Source organism: Pinus tabuliformis, chromosome 7 (assembly GCF_031772625.1).
Source record: "Pinus tabuliformis cultivar Carrire ecotype Pingquan chromosome 7, CPIR1, whole genome shotgun sequence".
Lineage (NCBI taxonomy): Eukaryota > Viridiplantae > Streptophyta > Pinopsida > Pinales > Pinaceae > Pinus > Pinus tabuliformis.
In genome coordinates this window covers 283144431-283164980 of record NC_142293.1, presented here as the reverse complement: position 1 = coordinate 283164980, position 20550 = coordinate 283144431, and the positions used below count along the sequence as shown (strand labels likewise).

Sequence of the window (20550 nt, the reverse complement as noted above, 5' to 3'; positions counted from 1 at the left end):
AGTTGCATCTATTCAATCATCAACATTTGTGTATAAATACAGGAGGACTTTTCCTCATTTTCACTCACTCATCTCATCACATCTCTCTCTCTCTCTCCTGCACAGAAAAGAGGCCTTCTCCTATGGCGCAGAAAGAGACTCTTCTCTCACGTGTGGAAGGAAGACGTAGAATTTAGGGCTGCAACTATAGATCGGAAGTTTGACCAGCGTTGACCATCAAACTCTCTCTCAGAACTGCGTTGTAGGTGGAACTGACTCTCCTCTGAAGGCCGCATTTTTTGGTGAAGGAATCAAGCCGATCCGACAGTCGGTTTGCAAGATAGTGTCTGCCCTAGTTTGGCTGATCTAGGGTTTGCTGCTACTGATGTAACAGATTTATGTACTATTTCTGTCTGCTGAATTATTGAAAATAAAGGAAGATTTGATCAAAGGGTTTCCCCACATTGGGGTTTGTCCCTGGCTAGCTGCCACATCTTGTGTCTCGTCTTGGCTTATTTTCTATCGATCGTTTAATGTTCTATCTGCACTTTACTTTATGTACATGTGATTGCTAATCTGTGGATAATAATAAGAAAGATAAGTAAATTGCTCTAAGCATAGAACATACCACATATCAGAGCTGGTGAACTAAATCAAGGAGTTGATTGTACGAAGGCCGAAGACTTGAAGTTCAAGTTTTACAGGTGACAGGTGGTATCAAGGGTGATTTAGGGGAATGGTGGATGGTCTATACTAGATCACAAAGGAAGCTGATGGCAGAAATTGCAGGTGAATCTCATGTTGTGGTGAGTGAATCTAGCCACAATGCAACCGAAGCTTTCATAAATAAGATATTGGAAAGGATGGAAGAATTGGATTCTTTCTGGACTTCGAAGATGGCCAGGGTCACTAAAGATCAAGAAGGCAATGCGAAGATGAGAAAGGAATTTGACATCCTGCATTAGTGCAACACTCCCGTGCCTCTCGCACTGTTGTGGCCTACTAGCCTTGCGATGTGCTGGGAACCCTGCACTGTAGCTCCCTCTGTCGCTCCATCCGCATCCGTCTCTACTTACATTGCCAATACTGCCACTCCTCTTTGGGGCTCCCGTAGCAAGGTCTAATCGAAGAGGCTGGGTACCTCAAGGATCCTGCCCTCATCGCTTGTAGTCTCCCTGACTACAGCTCGATGTCTCCCCACTTCTTCTGAAGTGGCACATGAGCATTCATGTCATAATCATCGTTTGTCTCCACTTCCTTCTCTGCCCTTGTTGGCGCTACCTTAGTCTCAGAGGCCTCTCCCTTACTCTTCTTCCTTGGACACTGGGTCGCATAATGAACCAGCTCCCCACAGTGGAAGCATTTGACCTTGGAGAGGTCTTTCTTCTTCCATTTCTCTTGCTTTCCCTCAGATGCTAGGGAAACATCTTCCTCCTCCTTCTTGATTCTGATCCCTTTGCCGCTACTTCCCGCCTTGCTCAGCCTTCTGATCTCTTCTTGGCGAAGAGTAGCCCACATTTCCTCCCAATCTGGAAGGGTCGCCCTACCCAGTATGCTCTGGACAAACACCTCCCAGTCTTTTGAGACTGCGTCTAGGGTTGTTCTTACCATCAATTCTGGATCTGGTGTTGCCTCTATGGAAGTCAACTGATCCCGGATCTCCTTCAATCGATCGAGGAATGGGTCGATCTATTCTGCCTTCTTCAACTGGTATGATCGCAACTGATTTTCTAGTAGCATCTTCCTTTGCATAGAAGTATGCTGATACAACTTGGTCAGTGTAATCTTCCTAATTAGCCATAGCTAATTGGAATATTCGATTTTGCTCAATTTTGCCTTCTATAGTTATTTATAAATAAAAAGGTGAGGAAAGGGGGACATAACTCACTTTATGAATAAAGTCACTCCCTAGTAGCATAACATTGTAACTTAAAAGGAGAGCCAAGGGGGCCCAACGACCACGTAGAGAAGGGGCCCACGTAGACACTTGGAGGGACTGCGCAGATGGAGAAGGAACACGTGGCAAGAGAGGGGCTACGTTGGAGGAGGTGGGCCTTAGAGTTTTGAGAGAGGCCAACGCTATAAAGGAGAGAGGAGCCTCCTCATTTTGATCATTCGATTATGTTGCATTTGAGCTAGTCACTTCGACTTAGAGCACGCTAGCTGTTTAGCCTGTCTGCAGCACTGTTTAGTGCATTGAGTGTCTCCATTCGAAGATCTCACCCTTAGCACCGAGGGACTTCAAGTGCCTGCTCAGGCAAGGTAGATTCAGCAGTATTTTGCAGGAGGAGCGATTTTTGGAGTTGAGGAGGAACTGAGCATTTTGATGGTGCGCAGTCTTGAGAGGGAGGACGCAATCCCTTTTGGTAGGAGCTTCAGACTGGGTTTTTGTGGAGGATTTGAGCTTGGAGATTGAGCAAGGGATCAGCCCTTGCATATTGGAGGATTCTGGCAGAGTTTTGGGTAGATTTTTGAAGGATTCTCTTCAGGGGTAGCGCAGAGCCTTGAGGGATTGCATAGATGCCCAAGGGGGTGATTTTCGAGGGTCAGCTATTTTAGAAAAGCTTTCTGGGGCTTTTCTGGGTTTATTGAGCAAAGGCTAATTCCAGAGTTTCAGCATTTTCTGAGGATGGAAACAACCCCAAATCCTCATTTGAATCCAGTAGTAGCAGCAGCACAGCAGTTATCCGGCAGTTTGGATGCAGTTCAGAGAGGGGCCATTTCCTTACCATTCTAAGTGTATTTCTTCACTTGCGTTGTGCAAGTCGAGGTGCTATCTTTCTGATCACCTCTTGTGCTCTTTCCATTACTCAGTATAATAAAATGGCTTAGCATTTCTCTCTGCATTTCAAATGGCTTAGCATTTCTCTCTGCATTTCCATGTATACATTATTGTATGTTGCACTACTGTTATTTTTCTCTTTGAGTTCCCTGGCTACTATACCACTTGGTTGGAGTTTGCTTGTGTTTGATGGATATTCCTGATAAGGGATATTACAATTAGTCAGGGCCTCCCACATCTCTTGTGTCGTGTTCTTCTCGGCAATATGTGGTACTATATGATCCTTGACCCCGTCAAGGATGATACTCTTAGCCCTCACCATTGCATCCCCGTACCTATCGTTATCAGTCGGGTCAACTGGGATAGCTATCGTCCTCAAGGCGAAGTGCTTGACACGATTCCTGTCTAGTACGGATAAGATTTTGGCCTTCCAGACTACGAAGTTTGAGGCTCCGTCTAGTCTGTCCTAGTCTCTTACTTCGTGTAGTGCCATTTCATTGCTCCTCTACTTCCCTCCTGGAAGTTCTCGGTATGACTCCTCTGAGCCTCGATTTCCGTCCTGGAAACCCTTCTGCCAATGTCGAGATGCCCCTCTCCAATCGTCTGTGTAACTGCAACACTGATCTGGATTCTTTGGCTAGAAATCCACCTCGGCATCAACTCCCTCCTCCTTGGCCTTGCCCTGTTAGGTATCATTCTCACTACAGTTCCTGCCAACTCCACTCTGCAACTTACCCACAACCTCCTAAACCCCAACAAACTGAAGTTAGAGCTCCTAGGCTCTGCACAATCCCGGCACCGGTAAATTAGCTTCCTCAGCCAACTGCGTCAACCCTCCTGGCCTCTGCGTGGCTCTGCGTGAGCCTCTCTTTGCCTCCCTCAGCCTCTGCGTTGCCTCTTCTTGGCTCGACCCTGATGACGCAGGCACTATGTCACCCCTTCCTTGCTGCTTCTCTGCTAGGAACAGCTTCTGTCACTCGGGACAGTTGTTTTCTGTTGTTGCTGCTCTGCTCGGCTGATGTCCTTAGTTCTCCTATGATCTGCAACCACACTCTGATACCATGTTGGAATTTTTAAGCCTAACTGTTAGAAACCCTTCATGGATTTTACTAATTTATTCCTACCTACAAGTACATGCTCAACACATTACAGATCATCAACTGACGGAAACAGACACAAGCACACAAGTGACACCTTTTTTTTGGACTAATGTCCTCGGAAAAACCCAATGCGGGAAAACCGTTGTAGCTATCTGAGGATTTTATTTATTAAGCAGTTTTAGAATACAATCTGGGTGCCAAATCCAACTCACCCAAGAGAGAATAATCTCGGCAATAGTACCTCTCTACTCAGAAGCAGATATTCCCGCTGAAACCCCGGATAAACACTCCGGCAGCTCCACAGCTCCAATCTGCCCCACGAAACCCCAGCGTCAGCCTCTAGGGACTGCGTCAACCTCTCTCTGGCCCAGTGTTAGCCCAGCGTCACTCTGGCTTGGCCTACGTCAGCCTCTAGAGGCACTGCGTCAGCCCTCTAGCCCTCTGTGTCACCCACGCTGGCCCTCTGAGGCACTGCACAGCACTTGGCTGCCTCTGCGTGAGCCCTGGCTGGATCTGCGTGAACCCTTGGCTTCTTCTGCGTCCCTCTCTCCAACTACTGCGCTAATCCTCCCGGTGCTATCTCTGCCTCTCTGTTTCTGTATTCACTGCCCCTCAACTGCAACTCTGATCACTCTCTCAACTTTCTCACCAAACCCAGCCCCAGAAAGTCGAAATCTTGATCTCTCGGTGTGTTCTCCAAGTGACCCTCAAGCCTCCTCTTAAACTTTTCTTGTTGACAAATCAACGACCGAGATTAAGTCCCTAATCAACGGCTAAGATTAGATCTGGCTTAATCCATGCCTTTTGGACCATTCTAACTCAATTTTATATTAATTCACATTAATATTTTATTTTCCCTAAGTTTAGACTTAGGGACTCCATTAAAAATATTAATTATTTTAATATCTCCCAAACTATTTAGAATCTGCCCAAACCCTTTCCGGTATTGGAGATCTCATGTGCCTTAGCCTCTCCACCAATTTTTGTGGCTAGAGCACATCTGATGCTACCCCAAATCAACAGTGGCAGTGTTTTCAGACACTTGTCCTCAAGAGGTGTTGGAGGTTGACAGGGTAGTGTTTCAGGAGGCTAGTAGACGACAGAAGCATGGAGTTTCCAATCAGAGGAGGGAGGATTTGTTGGAGATGCATCCATCTGTGGGTTGACCCACTAATGAGGTGCGGGTAGATGCACAGGAAGCTAGCAGAGCTGCAGTACTTTTAGGGAGCAACCCTCTCTAGGAGTACATAGATAGGACTTGCAACATAGTTTGGCCACTTGTACCCGTTATAGGGAGAGAGGCAGGGTTTTCTCAATGGATATTGTTGACTGACCAAGCAGGGTTGCGTGAGCAGAGCACAATGTAATAGGGGACTTATTACATATACAGGTGCCTATGCATTCGATCCTCCCCACAAGATGGATTGGCAAGAGATCATGAGTTGGTATCCTTTTGATTGGGTATCATCCTTAGTCTGGGGCACAGTACAACATGAGTCGTTAGATGAGAGGGTTACTACATGTTTCAGTGGGCAATGGGATGTTGACTGATAGTTCATCAGTATCAATAGTACTAGCCTAGCATCATCAGAGTGGGGTTGACCTCGACCTGTGCCAGAGTTTGGATTGGAGAGAGGTGATGAGTTGGTATTCACTTGATGGAGCAGTAGCTATAGTCGAAGACAGAGCACAGTCCAAGCCATGGGACTTGGGCAATGATTGGCCATGGTGGCATTGGGATCCAGGTGGGACTACTAGTAGCTGATTGAGGCAAAAATGGGTAATGGGATCTAGGTATTGAGGGATCCAATCATGTTTGGATTGCTTGGAGGCATGACGTGGACCAATGGTTCATATAGGATCCTGGTGTCAGTTTTCAGATGCCCCTACAGTGGACAGGTGCAGATTGCTTGAGGGCAAGCAATATTGGGGTACGAGGATTTTTCATATCCCCATTTTTATTTTCCTCCATAGTACAACCAGGGTGGATTTCTAGGGCACGGGATGGCCAGATCATGGGAGCAAGTTTATGTCATCAAGGGTTCTGAGGAAGTTTTGAGGAGTTTTTATGGTATCCAATGGCATTCGCGTGGCATATTCCATCACCCACACAGTTTTCCTTTCATTTCGTTGCATACCGACAACTTTTAAAAAATTGCATTATTATGGGGCCTAACTTAATTAATTATGCTCGAGATGGCATTCTAAGAGGATTAATTGATGGAACACCTCAGTGTAATAGTTCATTGGAATCAGAATGAGAAGATCTACAGGATGGGATGATGAGAAGTGGCTTTCAATGGTTGGAGAGAGTATGATGGCCAATTTGCCATTTTCCCACATTAAAAAGAATATTTTAATTGAAATAAAAAGAGGGAAAAGTGCTCCATGATTAAAATAATAATAAAATAGGAGGTTCTAGAGCGGGCAATCAGATTTATAAAAGAGGAGGAGGAGGCCATTAGGGGACATCTTGGATTTGGTATTTCTTCTTGCATGAGAAGTTGGGAACCCAGTTCGCTACTTCAGCAGTAGCCCCAAGATGGAAACCCTCGGGTGATTCAGTGGGATTGGGCGAGTACCCATCTCTCATTGGTAAATTCATGCAGAATTCACAAGAGAGCTTAGCAGTGACATTTCAGTTTAGTTTTGGAGGTCCAGTACAACATTGGAGCAGATTGTTGGGGCCAGTTTCCATCTCAACTATTTTATTGTATCAGCATATAAACCCCAGTGTTTGTTATAATAAAAGCTGAGATTATTTCTCTTCTTCGTATTATGAAATTGCATTGTTCTTTTGTTATATTTTTCATGGCAATCTTTTGTTAATAGAATGGTGATTTTACGATGAAATTTTGGTTGAGTTAAATTTCTGCATATTTAGCAAAATATCCCATTTGAGATATTACATTAACCGCTTTTGGATTCACAACTATTGTCCTCGTCTTTTTATGGAAGCTTCTGGCAAGTAAGCTTATTTTATTGAATGTTAAATAACTAATCGAATGCATATCCTTTTAGATAATTCTCATGATGATGGAATTACTTGATTGTCCTTTCAAGTCCCATTTACCCACTCTTGTGACCATTCATAGACATTAATAGAAGTGCATTATCTTATCTCCAAGCAGATTGGATGGAAGGCTGATCATGGACAAGGAAAAAACCAAGATGCCTATGCATGTCCTTGTACTCCTCATTGGACCACCAGCAGCCCATGGATGATGGGACAGATGCTAGTGTGTGGGCAGGAGTGTAATGGTAGATAGTGTTGGGGTGGCATCCCAATTCCAAAGGAACTTAGATAATAAGTCATATTTGGCTTTCACCATATTGGGGAAAGAGAAATGGAAGATGTGTGGGAGAATCTAGTTATGTGGGAGGGGCTGGTGGGGAGGGAGTTTAGAAGATCTAAAACATCTCTTCTAACTTAATAAGTTGAGAGGCAGAGTTTACGCAATAGTGAAAACTACCAACACTTGAGATTACACATCTATTAGAATACCTGAGAGATGAATGTTCTTAAATAGAGGGAGACCATTACATGTGCATTTCTACCTTTCATATGGAAGTTAAATTTACTAAAAACATAGAAAACTAAACTAAATCTGATAAGTATTATATTAAAATAACACTAAAGTACAGTAGTAGCATTTACAAACATTCTGAGCACAATCTAATTCTAAAATCTCAATCCTAATGTTAAACTGGTTATCATTGACATTGTGGAAAGCCATGTCATTCATCTGATGTGCACACACTAGATAAGCCAAATCCTACTTAATTTACCCACCCTCCCTTCCTCATAAGCATCCACCCTCCTATGAATTGAGATGGCTAAAGTCATATTCACACAATCCCTAGGCAACCTAGCAAGCTCTTAAGAGAATGTAAAATAAGGCTCCATATGTCAGTTCTTTATGGAGAATGCAAGGAAAATGTCTTAATTTTGATTTTATGTTTAATATCTACTTAATGCCATCCAATGAGACCATTCTGGTAAGTATTGCAGAGCTAAAACATGTCATATGAGAGAGAGACAGAGAATTTCTTAATGCTAGTTAGCTATTATATTTACATGGGTCAGACTTAACTGGAAATGGTTAGGCAGGATTTGCATGTACTCACTATTTAAATTTTTTTGAGTTTTAAATGGTATATGATTTGTTACTCGTGGTTATTATGAATTGTATGACATACAGAAATCGTACACCTGATAAACTTCCTGCTAGTGAGCGAGAGTTACTAGATACTTCTTGCAACAAGGCACTTGTTGCTACAATCAATCTAATACAACCCCGTTTTGTCATTGGAATTGGTAAGCCCTCCTCTCTGTCTCGCACTTTCCCCTTTGGATCTCCATGTTCATTAAAAAATTGACTTGAGCATGTCTGCCCATGTCCTTTACATATTTTCAATTTTCAATTAAACAACAAGGGCAGGATCATATCAGTTCTAAAGCAGGAAGCGAAGCATGTAATTACAAATTAAAGTACCAATGTTCTCTGGAGATGCTAAATATAATCAATGGAATCAGAGCATACTTAAAGACATATAGGATGGTAGCCAGTCAGAACTTTGAACCCTTGAAGGAACATTTTGATATTATTCCATTTTAATTGAGGTGGACGGTCCACAACAGTTGTCATTTTCAGTGGACAGGTTTCTCAGCCATCATCAACCACATACCGCTTATGGTCTCAGTACTGAAGTAATACTTTACTGCCTTGTAGTTGTGTTATATTTGGGATACATTTTCTTTATTGTTTTGGTAGTTAGCTTTAAAATGCCTTGTGCAGTCCATGAATTATATGTGACGTATTTTACTATCCAATTGACTGCTTTATCTTATGGATTCTCTATTTCTACAATTTTTTTGTGAGTCAGAAATGATGTATCACCAGTTAAGATTCTTATCTTAGGGGTTTGAGTTTACTCATTAATTTTTCAGTCTAATTAAACGCCGATTGAAAGAAGTTTAAGTACAAAAGATATTGGAAATTTATTCATTTATGATCTTATTCACCATTTTGCACATTTAATTGCTCCTAATGTTTTCATTTACTTTTTTCCTACTCACCCAAGATTTTTTTTTTAAAAATGTGATTTTCTTCATAGTGACAATGTTGGATCAAGTTTTCACGTGGATAATATTTGTCTTTGTATGCTAGCTTTTTTTTACCAATCCCTTTAAATGTTTATGCAAACATGGATTCATTCAAATAAATAGAACTTATATTGCATTTCATACATAGTATTTCCATGGGTTGAGAAATATGCATTTCCAATATCTCTTTTTGACTACTGCGCATTCAAAGTTTTTATTGAAGGCTTGGAAAAGATATGCGTAGATGGCAGTGATCGTGAAGGATGGAAATAGATTGTTCTAGCCAATGTGATTTGGAGGATGTGTAAGCTAGTTTATCTGAACCTCTGGTTGCATTGCAGTGTTGCCCACAAATGTGCTGCTATCCCACTGTGTATAAGCAAAATCAGCTTCTAAAGTAATAATTGTGAGCTCAGGAATGCCATGGTTCTAAGTTGCACGAAACGGGGAAACGGGTACGAGTTTCCAAATTTATCTGAACCTCTAGTTGCATTGCAGTGTTGCCCACAAATGTGTTGCTATCCCACTGTGTATAAAAAAAATCAGCTTCTAAAGTAATAATTGTGAGCTCAGGAATGCCATGGTTCTAAGTTGCACGAAACGGGGAAACGGGTACGAGTTTCCGAAACGGGCACAGGTACGAAACGTGATCCCCCCAAATTTTGGAAATGGGGAAACACGATATATATATATATATATATATATTAGGACATTTAAGAAATATGTGCAATCATAAAGCATATATGATACATTCTAATTTATTACATTATGATTAAATTGTCAATTGTCAATGCATAAACTTTAAGTCTCTAAATTTACATCACATTTACTCATGAATGATCACATAATGAAAATAGAAATATCCAAAATCAGCCACGAGAAATTTCTAATTTCTTGTCTCGTGCTTGATTGGGAGTCTCCCATGCATAGAGGGTTTGGTTCTCTTGATTAAATACAAGTTCCATACCCTAATACATGACAAAATCCAATGGAAACATTGCAACCCCCCCAATCCTGAAAAACAAATAAGTCTGCTGGATTTTGAGTGAAATCTAAAATTCTACTTTCTCCATATGAAATCCAATGAGGGTGAAACCACTCTCAAACATCCTAAGTCATTTCATGGTAATGTTAAAAATTTAAGTAAAAGTGATATTCTCCTTTATTTTTCAAAGGAGAATATCACTTTTACTTTAAGAATTTAACATTACCATGAACTACATATCAACACTAGGGCCATAGGCTTGAACATTTGGCTGCCCCACTCAAAAAAATCCTTTTTCTATAACTTGAGAGACATCTAGAAGCATCTAGAGGATATTTGAGTCACCCAATAAAAAATTAGCAGCGAAAAAATATAAAAAAATACAAGAAAAAGTCGAGTTACAAGAGGAAACTCTGATGTACATCCCGGAAACTCGTTTCTGGCCGTACTGGTCACGTTTCCTCCTCGAGAAACGTGCCAGTATGGCCGGAAATGAGTTTCTGGGCCGTACCGTATGGGTTTCCCCGTTTCCATTTCGTTTCTGTACAGAAACAAACCCTAGACCCACATTTCCTGCAACTTAGCCATGGTTTGAAATCTGCCTAGGAATTTTTGGTCAAATGTTTCCAGCATGTCAAAGAGTTTCATAGTCACTTGGGAACTATGTTTTCCTGTGGTTTGGGAAGGCTAGTGGGCACTGGGTAAATAGGGCTATTGGAGGACAATATTCTAGAATGGGTGGAGAGAACCCCCAGATTTCATCAGATGGGCAGAAGATGGTAAGTTGTGGGAAATTGAGGACCCCAGACATCCCCTTTGGGTAATGAATAGCTCCAGAACATACTCAAGCTGTGTCATGTGTTTTCGCAATGCCTTTATGTGGATACGCCCTTGTGCAACGCCGCTTGGGAATTTTTTAAGTGTTTGAAATGGTTGAATGTTCTAAAGTCTTCCATAGTGACCAATTTTAAGTTTGGAACTCCACTGAAACTGGTTGTGACCGGATGATCTCATTTTCATGACCATGTGAAACTTTAGCATAGAATGTAGTGCATTAGCTATTCTAACACCCTGAAGGAAAAATGACATGTTTTTGGATATTCAAGAAAGCCATGTGTTGAGATGGAGAACTGATGCACTTTGTCCAAAAGATAAGAGCACATTGCTAGCCTTTGTGAGATTCATTCCTTGATAAATGAGATTATATCTAATACAAATAGTTGATGCTGTAATATTCCAAATACAAATTTCACAGAATATCACTTCAGAAAATTATGTCGTCAATTCAATAAACAATTTGCGCAGATTGAACCATAAAATTAACGGCAAAATCTGGCAATATAATATGCAACTGAAGAATAAATGAGATAAACATGCAGAAGAAGTCAACCTTCATTTATTAATATGAAATAGTACATATAACACTGGAAATGGATGAGAGAATGGCCTCCCAAAATATCTGCTACAAACTACATCAGGCCTCCAAAATAACTAAATTGACGAGTACAACCTATGAATTATGAATGAATTCACCCAGGGGAGAGATGGGTTCTCTCCCACTCTCACTAAATCACCTGAGGGTTTTCATCCTAGGGCTACTAAAGCATAGGACTAAATTCTCCAATCTAAACCAAAGACAAATACTCAAAACCAAGATGTCCCCAAATGATCTCTTCCTCCTTTTAAAGGTTTGATAGATAGATCTTCAATCTTCTAGAAGTATTTTATTTTATTATTTTATTATTATTCTAGAAGCTCCTCCTTGACTTCATCTTAAGTGATTTTTTAATTCATTTAAGTCACTTTTGGCTTTTTCCATTAATTAATCTTTTCCCTTTTTAATTGATTAATTAAAGTCACTTTTCTTTTTTCTTTTTTTTTTGATTTAGTCATCGGAGATTCCACAGTAAGAAAATTATTCTGCCAACGTTTCAAATCCCAACCGGGATCCATCATCAGGGCATCTTGAAGCTTGATAGAAGAAGAGCAGCTAATTAGGTATAAATAGAGATGAGGAAAGAAGAGGGGAAGGTCGGCTCTAAATTTCTTGAGAAGTCGGCTGCCTCTTTAATTAATATTTATTTTAATAATTTTTAATTAATTTTAATTTTTTTTTTTTTTTTTTTTGAATATTACTTTAATAATTATTATACATACTATTATAAATTATTATTAAAAATGAACTAATAATTTATTATAATGATTAATATAATAATTAGATATATTAATTATTATAATTTTTTTTTTTTTTTTTTAATTAAAATAATAAATAATTAATATAGAATTTAATAAAATGATTAGTAAAACTTGTAAAATTAAATAAATAATAAATAAAATAATATAGTTATTTTAATTCTTATTATAAAGTAATAACTAGTTATATTAATTATTACTATAATAGTTATAAAAAAAATTTATAACTATTATAGTAATAATTAATATAACTAGTTATTACTTTATAATAAGAATTAAAATAACTATATTATTTTATTTATTATTTATTTAATTTTACAAGTTTTACTAATCATTTTATTAAATTCTATATTAATTATTTATTATTTAAAAAAAAAAAAAAAAAAAAAAATATTATAATAATTAATATATCTAATTATTATATTAATCATTATAATAAATTATTAGTTCATTTTTAATAATAATTTATAATAGTATGTATAATAATTATTAAAAAAAAAAAAAAAAAAAAAAATTAAAATTAAAATTAATTAAAAATTATTAAAATAAATATTAATTAAAGAGGCAGCCGACTTCTCAAGAAATTTAGAGCCGACCTTCCCCTCTTCTTTCCTCATCTCTATTTATACCTAATTAGCTGCTCTTCTTCTATCAAGCTTCAAGATGCCCTGATGATGGATCCCGGTTGGGATTTGAAACGTTGGCAGAATAATTTTCTTACTGTGGAATCTCCGATGACTAAATCAAAAATATTGCACCACAGAGGTCTCAAATCCAGAAAAGTCACTTTTATTCTGGGAAAATGGTAAATCGCCCACCATATTTTCTCTTGCCACTGGAAGTCACTTCTCAGCATCTCATCCTATAGATCTTCTCATTCCAGTTCCAACGATCTATTACACTAAGGTGTTCTGTCAAATATTTCTCGCAGAATGCCACCTTAAGCATTATTAATTAAGTTATGCTCAATAATAACCGTGTTTTATGGGAATTATCAAAAAGCAATGGAACCAAAAACAAGTGTGGAACTGCTCCTAATGATGAATACGCCAAGCGAATGCCGTAAGATCCCATTAAAATCCCTCAAAACCCCTCCAGGACCCCTAATGATGTAATCCTGCTCCTATGGCTTGACAATCACATACCCTAGAAATCCATCTTGGTTGTACTATAGAGGAAATTGAAAATGGGGACATTACAAATTGCCTTGAATCTAGCTTGAGTGTGGATGCTCCAAATAGATTGCTGCCACAAGAATTCCAGTCTCTTGCTACCAGTTTAGCAAACATTTCTTTCCTTTATCAAGACCTATTACTTGATTCAGTTGCAATCACAGAATAAATCAAAGTATCATCTCTTGCATATTTTCTATTTAGCCATGTCAATCCTCAACAAGATATTATTATCCTGTCAGTATTCAATTTTTTGTATCAATATGTATTATTCTAAAAGAGTATTCTGCAAAACTGAATACGATGATGATAAATCATATACACCCTGGAAAAACTAACAATTAAAACATGGCATAGAAATGCCCCTCATAGCATGGCTGCTTAGCCAAAGGACCGCTGTATATTGAAAAAAAGCAAGGAAATGCTTTTCATATGATAAATTTGGGTAGATTTTGTGCTGAATAGTTTTCTTGGACAAACCTACTTATACGTAAAGGGAAGTTTCTATCTACTAATCAAGAAATTCAAACAAATTAAAGGGATTGACTCCAAATTAAAATTATACTATTTAACAGTCATTATGATAGTGTTTTTTTCGTTTATATCCATGGGTTCATCATCTATTTACTAGTTTGATTTGTATTTTTATTTCATCTCGTGATTTCACGGTACTTCATCTTCCATGTTTTATTCTGTGATAGTTTCTTTGGCATCCCTTCCATTAAATTGTTTGCCAATAACTAGATTAAAAATTCAAAATTTTCAAGTTTTTCATTGATGTTTCATACAATATTTTTTTCTTGAGCTGTATTGCAGGTAAATATTCTACAAAGAGGATTCGAGCAAGTGGAGCACAAGATATTGTGATTGGTGAAGTGATGCATCCTAGTCCAGCAAACCCCAAGGCCAATAAAGAGTGGGTGAAAGTATTTGAAACACAACTAAAATCTCTTGGTGTGATTCTATGAAATTTGTAAGATTGACATGATGCTAACTAATCCTACATGTCATACAAAGATGAGACAGGTTACCCCTTTGATCTGTACTATAGTCACAAGCTTAGATCGTATGTAATTATGTAAATTCTTGAGAAGTCTCAACTATGCTCCTAAGAATTCTTTGACAGGAATGCCAACCCTTGGTTAGAAGGGTTGGTCCCAGCCTTATCTTCATTCAGTAGAAGGATTGGTCCTGTGCATGTCTTTAGTTAGAAGGGTGGGTTGGTCATCAGTCAACTCTTTGTAGTAGTTGGGAGTTTTGATTCCATGGAAGCAAAAAGTGCTAGACTCGATTGTTCATTTAGATTCCTGGTTGACTGAACTGTTGTATAGAGATCATGAACTACATTTAAGACATTTACATTACTAATCTACGTGATTGGAATTTTTTTATACCATCCAATGCTGCCATTTTTTTGGTAATTCTGATATTATGATGAAATACCTTTTCAATGCTTGGCTTCATATTTGATGTAAGCAACTCAAAAGAAACAATGAAACAGCTGGTAATAGATATTTTACATCTCAATCCTTATGAGTTATCCTAGTTCCTTTTACAACTTTTGATACCTTATAAAGTGTATGACTTCATCTTTTTCTGGTAGTACTAAATTATGCATGTCATAATGATCTACAAGAATGGGATAACGTAGTTATAAAAACTGTTCATTTTTTCTGGTAGTACTAAATATGCATGTCATAATGATCTACAAGAATGGGATATTGTAGTTATAAAAACTGTTCATTTTCATGTTCTCCATTTGAAATATTCGTTTATTTTGGAAGTTACTTTTGAGAAACACGCCCTGAGGCTAGGGGCTGCACCACCTAACATGGAATTCTCTCTACTTAGGTGGGGAGGTTTCAGAGGTATCTATTCCATCAAATTCAGTCAAGGTCCAAAACTTGCACTTGGCCTCATCCCTTTTTGGCATGTCCTTTGGGTGCACAATAAGAGTAAAACCTTGTTGGAGGGCTTAGTACTCTATCAACCTCACCATTGAACCAAAAGACCTTTGAGATCTTACTTGTCCAGTGGCATTAAGATCCCAAGCATGTTACATCATAATTGATCAATGCCTATTTTAGTTTTTTTCTAAAGTAGGGTCATCTCCGAGTACCATCTTCATCTTCAAAAGGAACTTCATAAACAATGCCCTCACAGCTTTGAGCATGTAATTCATTGAAAAGAATGTACACTTTGCCTTACAGAAATTAAGTGCTTGAAATAGTGTTAAAGGAGAATTTGGTGTTGAATTTAATCAACATCACCTATGTCTTTTTCTCTCGTTCCAAAATGCTAGCTTTAGTTCATCATACATGGTGAAATTGGAAAACTTTCAAACCTCACCTAGCTGATACAATAAATTTTAGATAGCGGTGTGACTAAAACTCTCACATAAGAGGAAAGTTCCTAACTTCAATGGGAAATCCAAGAGGCAACTCTCAAGCAAGCAACCCACTGTCACCTTGGTGGGCTTTCCTCTCATTTTAAGGCCGAGAAAGAAAGGTTCCTAAGCTAAGTAGGGAGTCCCTAAAGGTCAAAATAAGTCAAAGTCATCAAGTACAAAAGGGGAGCTCTATGACTTGGTTTGACTACAACAACTTTGTACTACCCATTGAGAAATCTAGGGGGCAACAAGTGTAGGTGATTTCTCTTACTTTGATAATTGTTTGTGATGTATTTTTACTTTACTTGATTAACTTCTTCTTTTCTTATTATTATTAGTGTTATTTATCATCAAACAACTACCAAATCATAAAGAATAATGAGACAATAGGACACAAGATATAAGCGATCATTCAAGGCAAAACCTCTCCAACTGAGAGAAAAACCCACCAGAGTCATTCTCTTCTTATAGAGCTTCAATTGACAAATTCCAAGACCTATGACCATTGACCAAGACCCTCCAAGACCAAGTCATCCTTCCTTCTTGATGAGCTTTCCTTACACAGCTTCCAGCAACAAACTTCGACCTAGTAGCATCACAACTTTGACCTTGATGTAGCTTCAGCAACTTCGACATAACAGCTTCACAGCTTCAATCTAGAGGCCACTTCACAGTTTCGACCTTGTAGCTCTAGAATTTCGTCTAGCCCAGACACTATAGAAACCCTAACGAAAGAGAGAGAGAGAGAGGCACAAAAAATTCGATCTTGATCTTTTTCTTCTTCATCATCATTTTCTAGCTTCTATCTTGAGGAGATCGAACTTTCTTGAGTGAGTGTGCAAATGAGGTCGAATTCCTTCTTATTTATAGGCTTGTGAGGGGTACAAATTGCTATCTTGAGGCCGACTTGTCCCTTCATGTAGGCCGACTTGATCTTTGTGCCATGATGAGGTCTTGGAGGGTCTTTTGACTCTATTTTGACTCAATAAATTTTTCTTTACAATATGTAACATGCCCAAATGGATCTTCAATACATGACAATGACTCAATTGACTTTATGACAAACCTAGAAGCACTCAATGGGTTCTTGACCTAAAAATAAATTCCCCTTGAGCATGAAACCCATGCCTCAAGAATACAAATAATAAATTTATTAGTCTTGAGGCTTCTATGAATAGTATTTTGTGTCGAGTTTCTTCCGAGATTATCGCATCCATAATTCTTTGTATCGACGTTTCGAGCCATCTACTGTGGATGATGAGCCATAGTAGATGGCTCGAAACATTGATACAAAGAATTATGGATGCAATAATCCCGAAATAAATTTATTTTTCTCTTTTCATTAAATACATAAAATCATGATTACATATGCCATTATGAAGACCGAACCTAGTTACATATTTCAACACTCCCTCTTAACTAGGGAGGTATTCATAATCCATACAAGGTACATGGAGATTCTCAATTTGAGGTATTATCATAAGAAGAGTAGGATCCATAACCCATATGTATAGCATCATATCATCCAGCATTGTCACATAGCAAGCCTCTATCTCTCCTCATGATCAAAGCACAATGCTAGCATACCCTCATCATTGTCTCTCTCGGAACATACCCCACCCAGGTTCTCTCAGAGTATGTTCCACTAGGACTATTCTTATCTTGGATTCCCAGTCCTCAAAGAATATCAGTCCTCTACGACTACTTTTATCTTGGATTCCCTACCACATCCTCAAAGGGTATCGAATGCCAAATTCTTACGCAATCCTCCATTCTATCTTCCCAAGTGAAGACAAGAATGATGTGTCTATCTCTCCCTCTCAACTAGGGAGGATATGCCCATTCCAATGAAGGAATGTACCCATTACTATAAAAGGAATGTACCCAAGCTCCCTCTTAATCAGGGACTTGACCAAGCTCCCTCTTGACCAAGGACTTGCGTCCAGCAGCGCTTTAGGTGGACACCATGGGAGGAGCTACTTGAAGAGCTCCTCCTTTTGATGTCATGGACTTCTTTTTCTTTATTCAGGAATCTTCATCTTTTTGGGACTTCTTCGTAGGGCATTGACCATCCATCACTTTCATTCATGAATCATGTCAGTCATGTCATCCTTTATTTCATTGGAAAGTGATCCATTAGTCTATATCCGACCTTTCCTTCATACCTTGCTACCCTCTTCGCATCATGTTTCCTTCAAGATCTTTCATCCTACCACGAGTGTCAGTGGTGGATGACATCTACAACTCTTCCTTTGGTAGCCCTGCATTAGCCCATCTAGATATTGTTAAAAAATAGAAAATGAAAATTAAATCAAAAATACATTTGTGATGGTCTTTCATCATGACATCTCCTTGTTTGCATTAGCATCCTACATATATGTTGACACATCTCCAAAAAGATATACAACGTCAAGGATCTCTCTCTTTTTTATACTTTATCAGTATCTTCATATCTTTCCCATGGAGATATCATAGTCAAATCTTCTAGTCCTTGGATGTTGATGTCCTCCATAGTTGCATTTTTCAATATCTCTTCCTTTCTTTATTCACACATTTCCTCCCAGGAACTTCCAATCAAAATTCTTTTGACTTTGTCAACCACCTCATATTTCATATGAGGACATATTATGTTGATTTCATCTAGTCAATATGTGAACCATGCCTTCATGCATGCTTTCATGGGAGGAGATCCTTTCTTTTAATCATGCTCTTGAGGTAGAGCACTCATTCATGATATTTGCAACCATATGACATGACTCTATTTTATCAAGCACAAGCATACATACCTCATCTCTTTCTTTTGGTCATCTAACATTTTTTCGGAAGCTTCCTTGATTGAAAGAACTTCAATCCCTTGACCTGCTTCACTTCTTTTGACATTATACCATCATTCCCTGAATCCCATACAAGTTGGAATTCCAGGTGAGACACTTTCTTCTTCCAAAAGGTGAATGTTCTAATGAAGATTCCAGTAGAAGATCTTGATCATCCTCATTGTGCAAATTCTCCTTTTGAATGATATATAATGAGATTTATACTAGATGAATTTCTTTTTCCCATAAGTACTACTTATGTTTCTAATGAGATTACCAAGAGATACATCCTTCTATAGGTGACAGCCATATACTTTTATTTCAGCTATCTTTCATGTTTATTTATGATGATGTAACGAGCTCTTGTTTCAATCGTATGCTACTATGATGCCATCTCCTAACATGATGCATCATATCATGCTTCTAATGATTCCTACCGTGATAGTTATACTTTACAACAGAAAACTTGAAACATAAACTTGAAAAGAACTAGATGAGGAAGACTATCTCAATCATAGTAGAGATATTTGACTTCCTCTTTGAATTTCTTCTTTTCGGCTTCTTTCACTTCTTCAGTGATATGAGCTTCTTCCATTCCTATTTTTCTGCTGTCCTTCTTGAACTTTGGACAATCTTTCTTGTAGTGCCCATATTCATGACAACCATAGCATTAAACCTTCGACATGTTCTTTTTCTGAGGACCAAACTTCCCAAACTTCCCCTTTCTTCTAGCCATGGCAACAAATGCTTGAGCTTGCTCGCTTGATCACATCGATTGTTGCATTCAGCCTTGTTTCTTTGATTTTGCACACTGACCATAGTTCATTGAATGGAGTAGCTTCCTTCTTCCCATAGATGCTTGATGTGAAGTTTCCCCATTCCTTTGGTAGTGCATTGAGCACTATGGTAGTCATTTCCTTGTCAGCCATTATTTCTCCCAACTCTTGGAGTTGGTCTCTTATTTCTGACACCGTCATAAAGTATGAGGCTATTCCTTCTTTTGATATCTTCATTTTGTAGAGCTTAAGCTTCTTCTTTCGGCAGTTCGACAATTAAACCCTTAACATGACCAATGACTTCATTTTCTGTGAGGATCAAATCTATCCTCTTCTTCCATGTAAGAAAGTTTGACGACCCAACCAATTTGTTGCTCTCCTTGCAATATGAATTCATTTTGACATATTCAAATATAGATATGAAAATACTTACTTGTCAAGTGAAGATACTTCTAGATGATGAAATCTTCAACTTGATGCCTTCTTGATTTTGATAATGATGTAGATAATAGATGTCTTCTTGGTGAATATGTCTTTCTTCAAAAGTGGTCCTTGACTCAAAGGGAGATCACATTGATTCCTTAATGATGATGACAATGCTTTTCCCTGCTTTTCTTCCTTCAAGACAATGCCAGTTAAACTTGTTTCACAACCTCAAATTCCATCCCTTATTCAGAATTTCGGCTTGTTGTAATAGTTATGCAATTTCGGCCTTTCCTGCGATAACCCTAGATGATGGACAAATTTGCCTCCTTTATACTTCATTTGACTTGACTTCTTTTTCTTGTTATTTCGGCTTGCAAAGGAGACCTTTCTTAGCACAAACTTGATCCTTGATGGTGGTTGCAATTCGATACTTGTCGCTGCAAAAGGATGTCTTAATACTTCACATGTGTAGAGAAAATGGTGCTTTGCTCTTCCTTCCTCGTGATAATGATTGTAGAACGTGTGAGTTTCCTAAGAACGCTTCAAGTGTGGAACCCTTGTTTGGATGAGCTAGGGTTTTGAGGTTTTCTTTGATGCTCTTAATTATCCCCTTTTAATATGATGAGAGGTTTAGTCCTTCTCGATGATTGTTGATTTTGATGTTTCCAAGATGATCTCTTTATACTTTGACCATAGAATATCCTTCTTCGTGTTTCCCTTCTTGATGTAGTCACCTTAGTTTTGATACCATGTTGAGAAATCGAGGGGGCAACAAGTGTAGGTGATTTATCTTACTTTGATAACTGCTTGTGATGTATTTTTACTTTA

At 38.4% G+C, this 20550-nt stretch overlaps 1 protein-coding gene across 13 annotated transcripts in view; it reads left to right on the top strand.

Moving 5' to 3' along the window:
• LOC149246972 (uncharacterized) overlaps positions 1–14739 on the top strand; it is a 539894-nt gene extending 525155 nt beyond the window's left edge. For 8 of the 13 annotated variants that reach the window (XM_089458085.1, XM_089458083.1, XM_089458077.1 and 5 more), the window contains 2 exons: positions 8064–8179; positions 14135–14739. In XM_089458085.1, the coding sequence (XP_089314211.1) occupies positions 8064–8179; positions 14135–14286 (268 nt within the window). In that variant the 3' untranslated portion in view covers positions 14287–14739. The remainder of the gene's footprint in view (positions 1–8063; positions 8180–14134) is intronic. The other 5 variants (XR_016266584.1, XR_016266583.1, XM_089458081.1 and 2 more) reach the window with 3 other exon arrangements.
• Positions 14740–20550: the final 5811 nt, after the last annotated feature.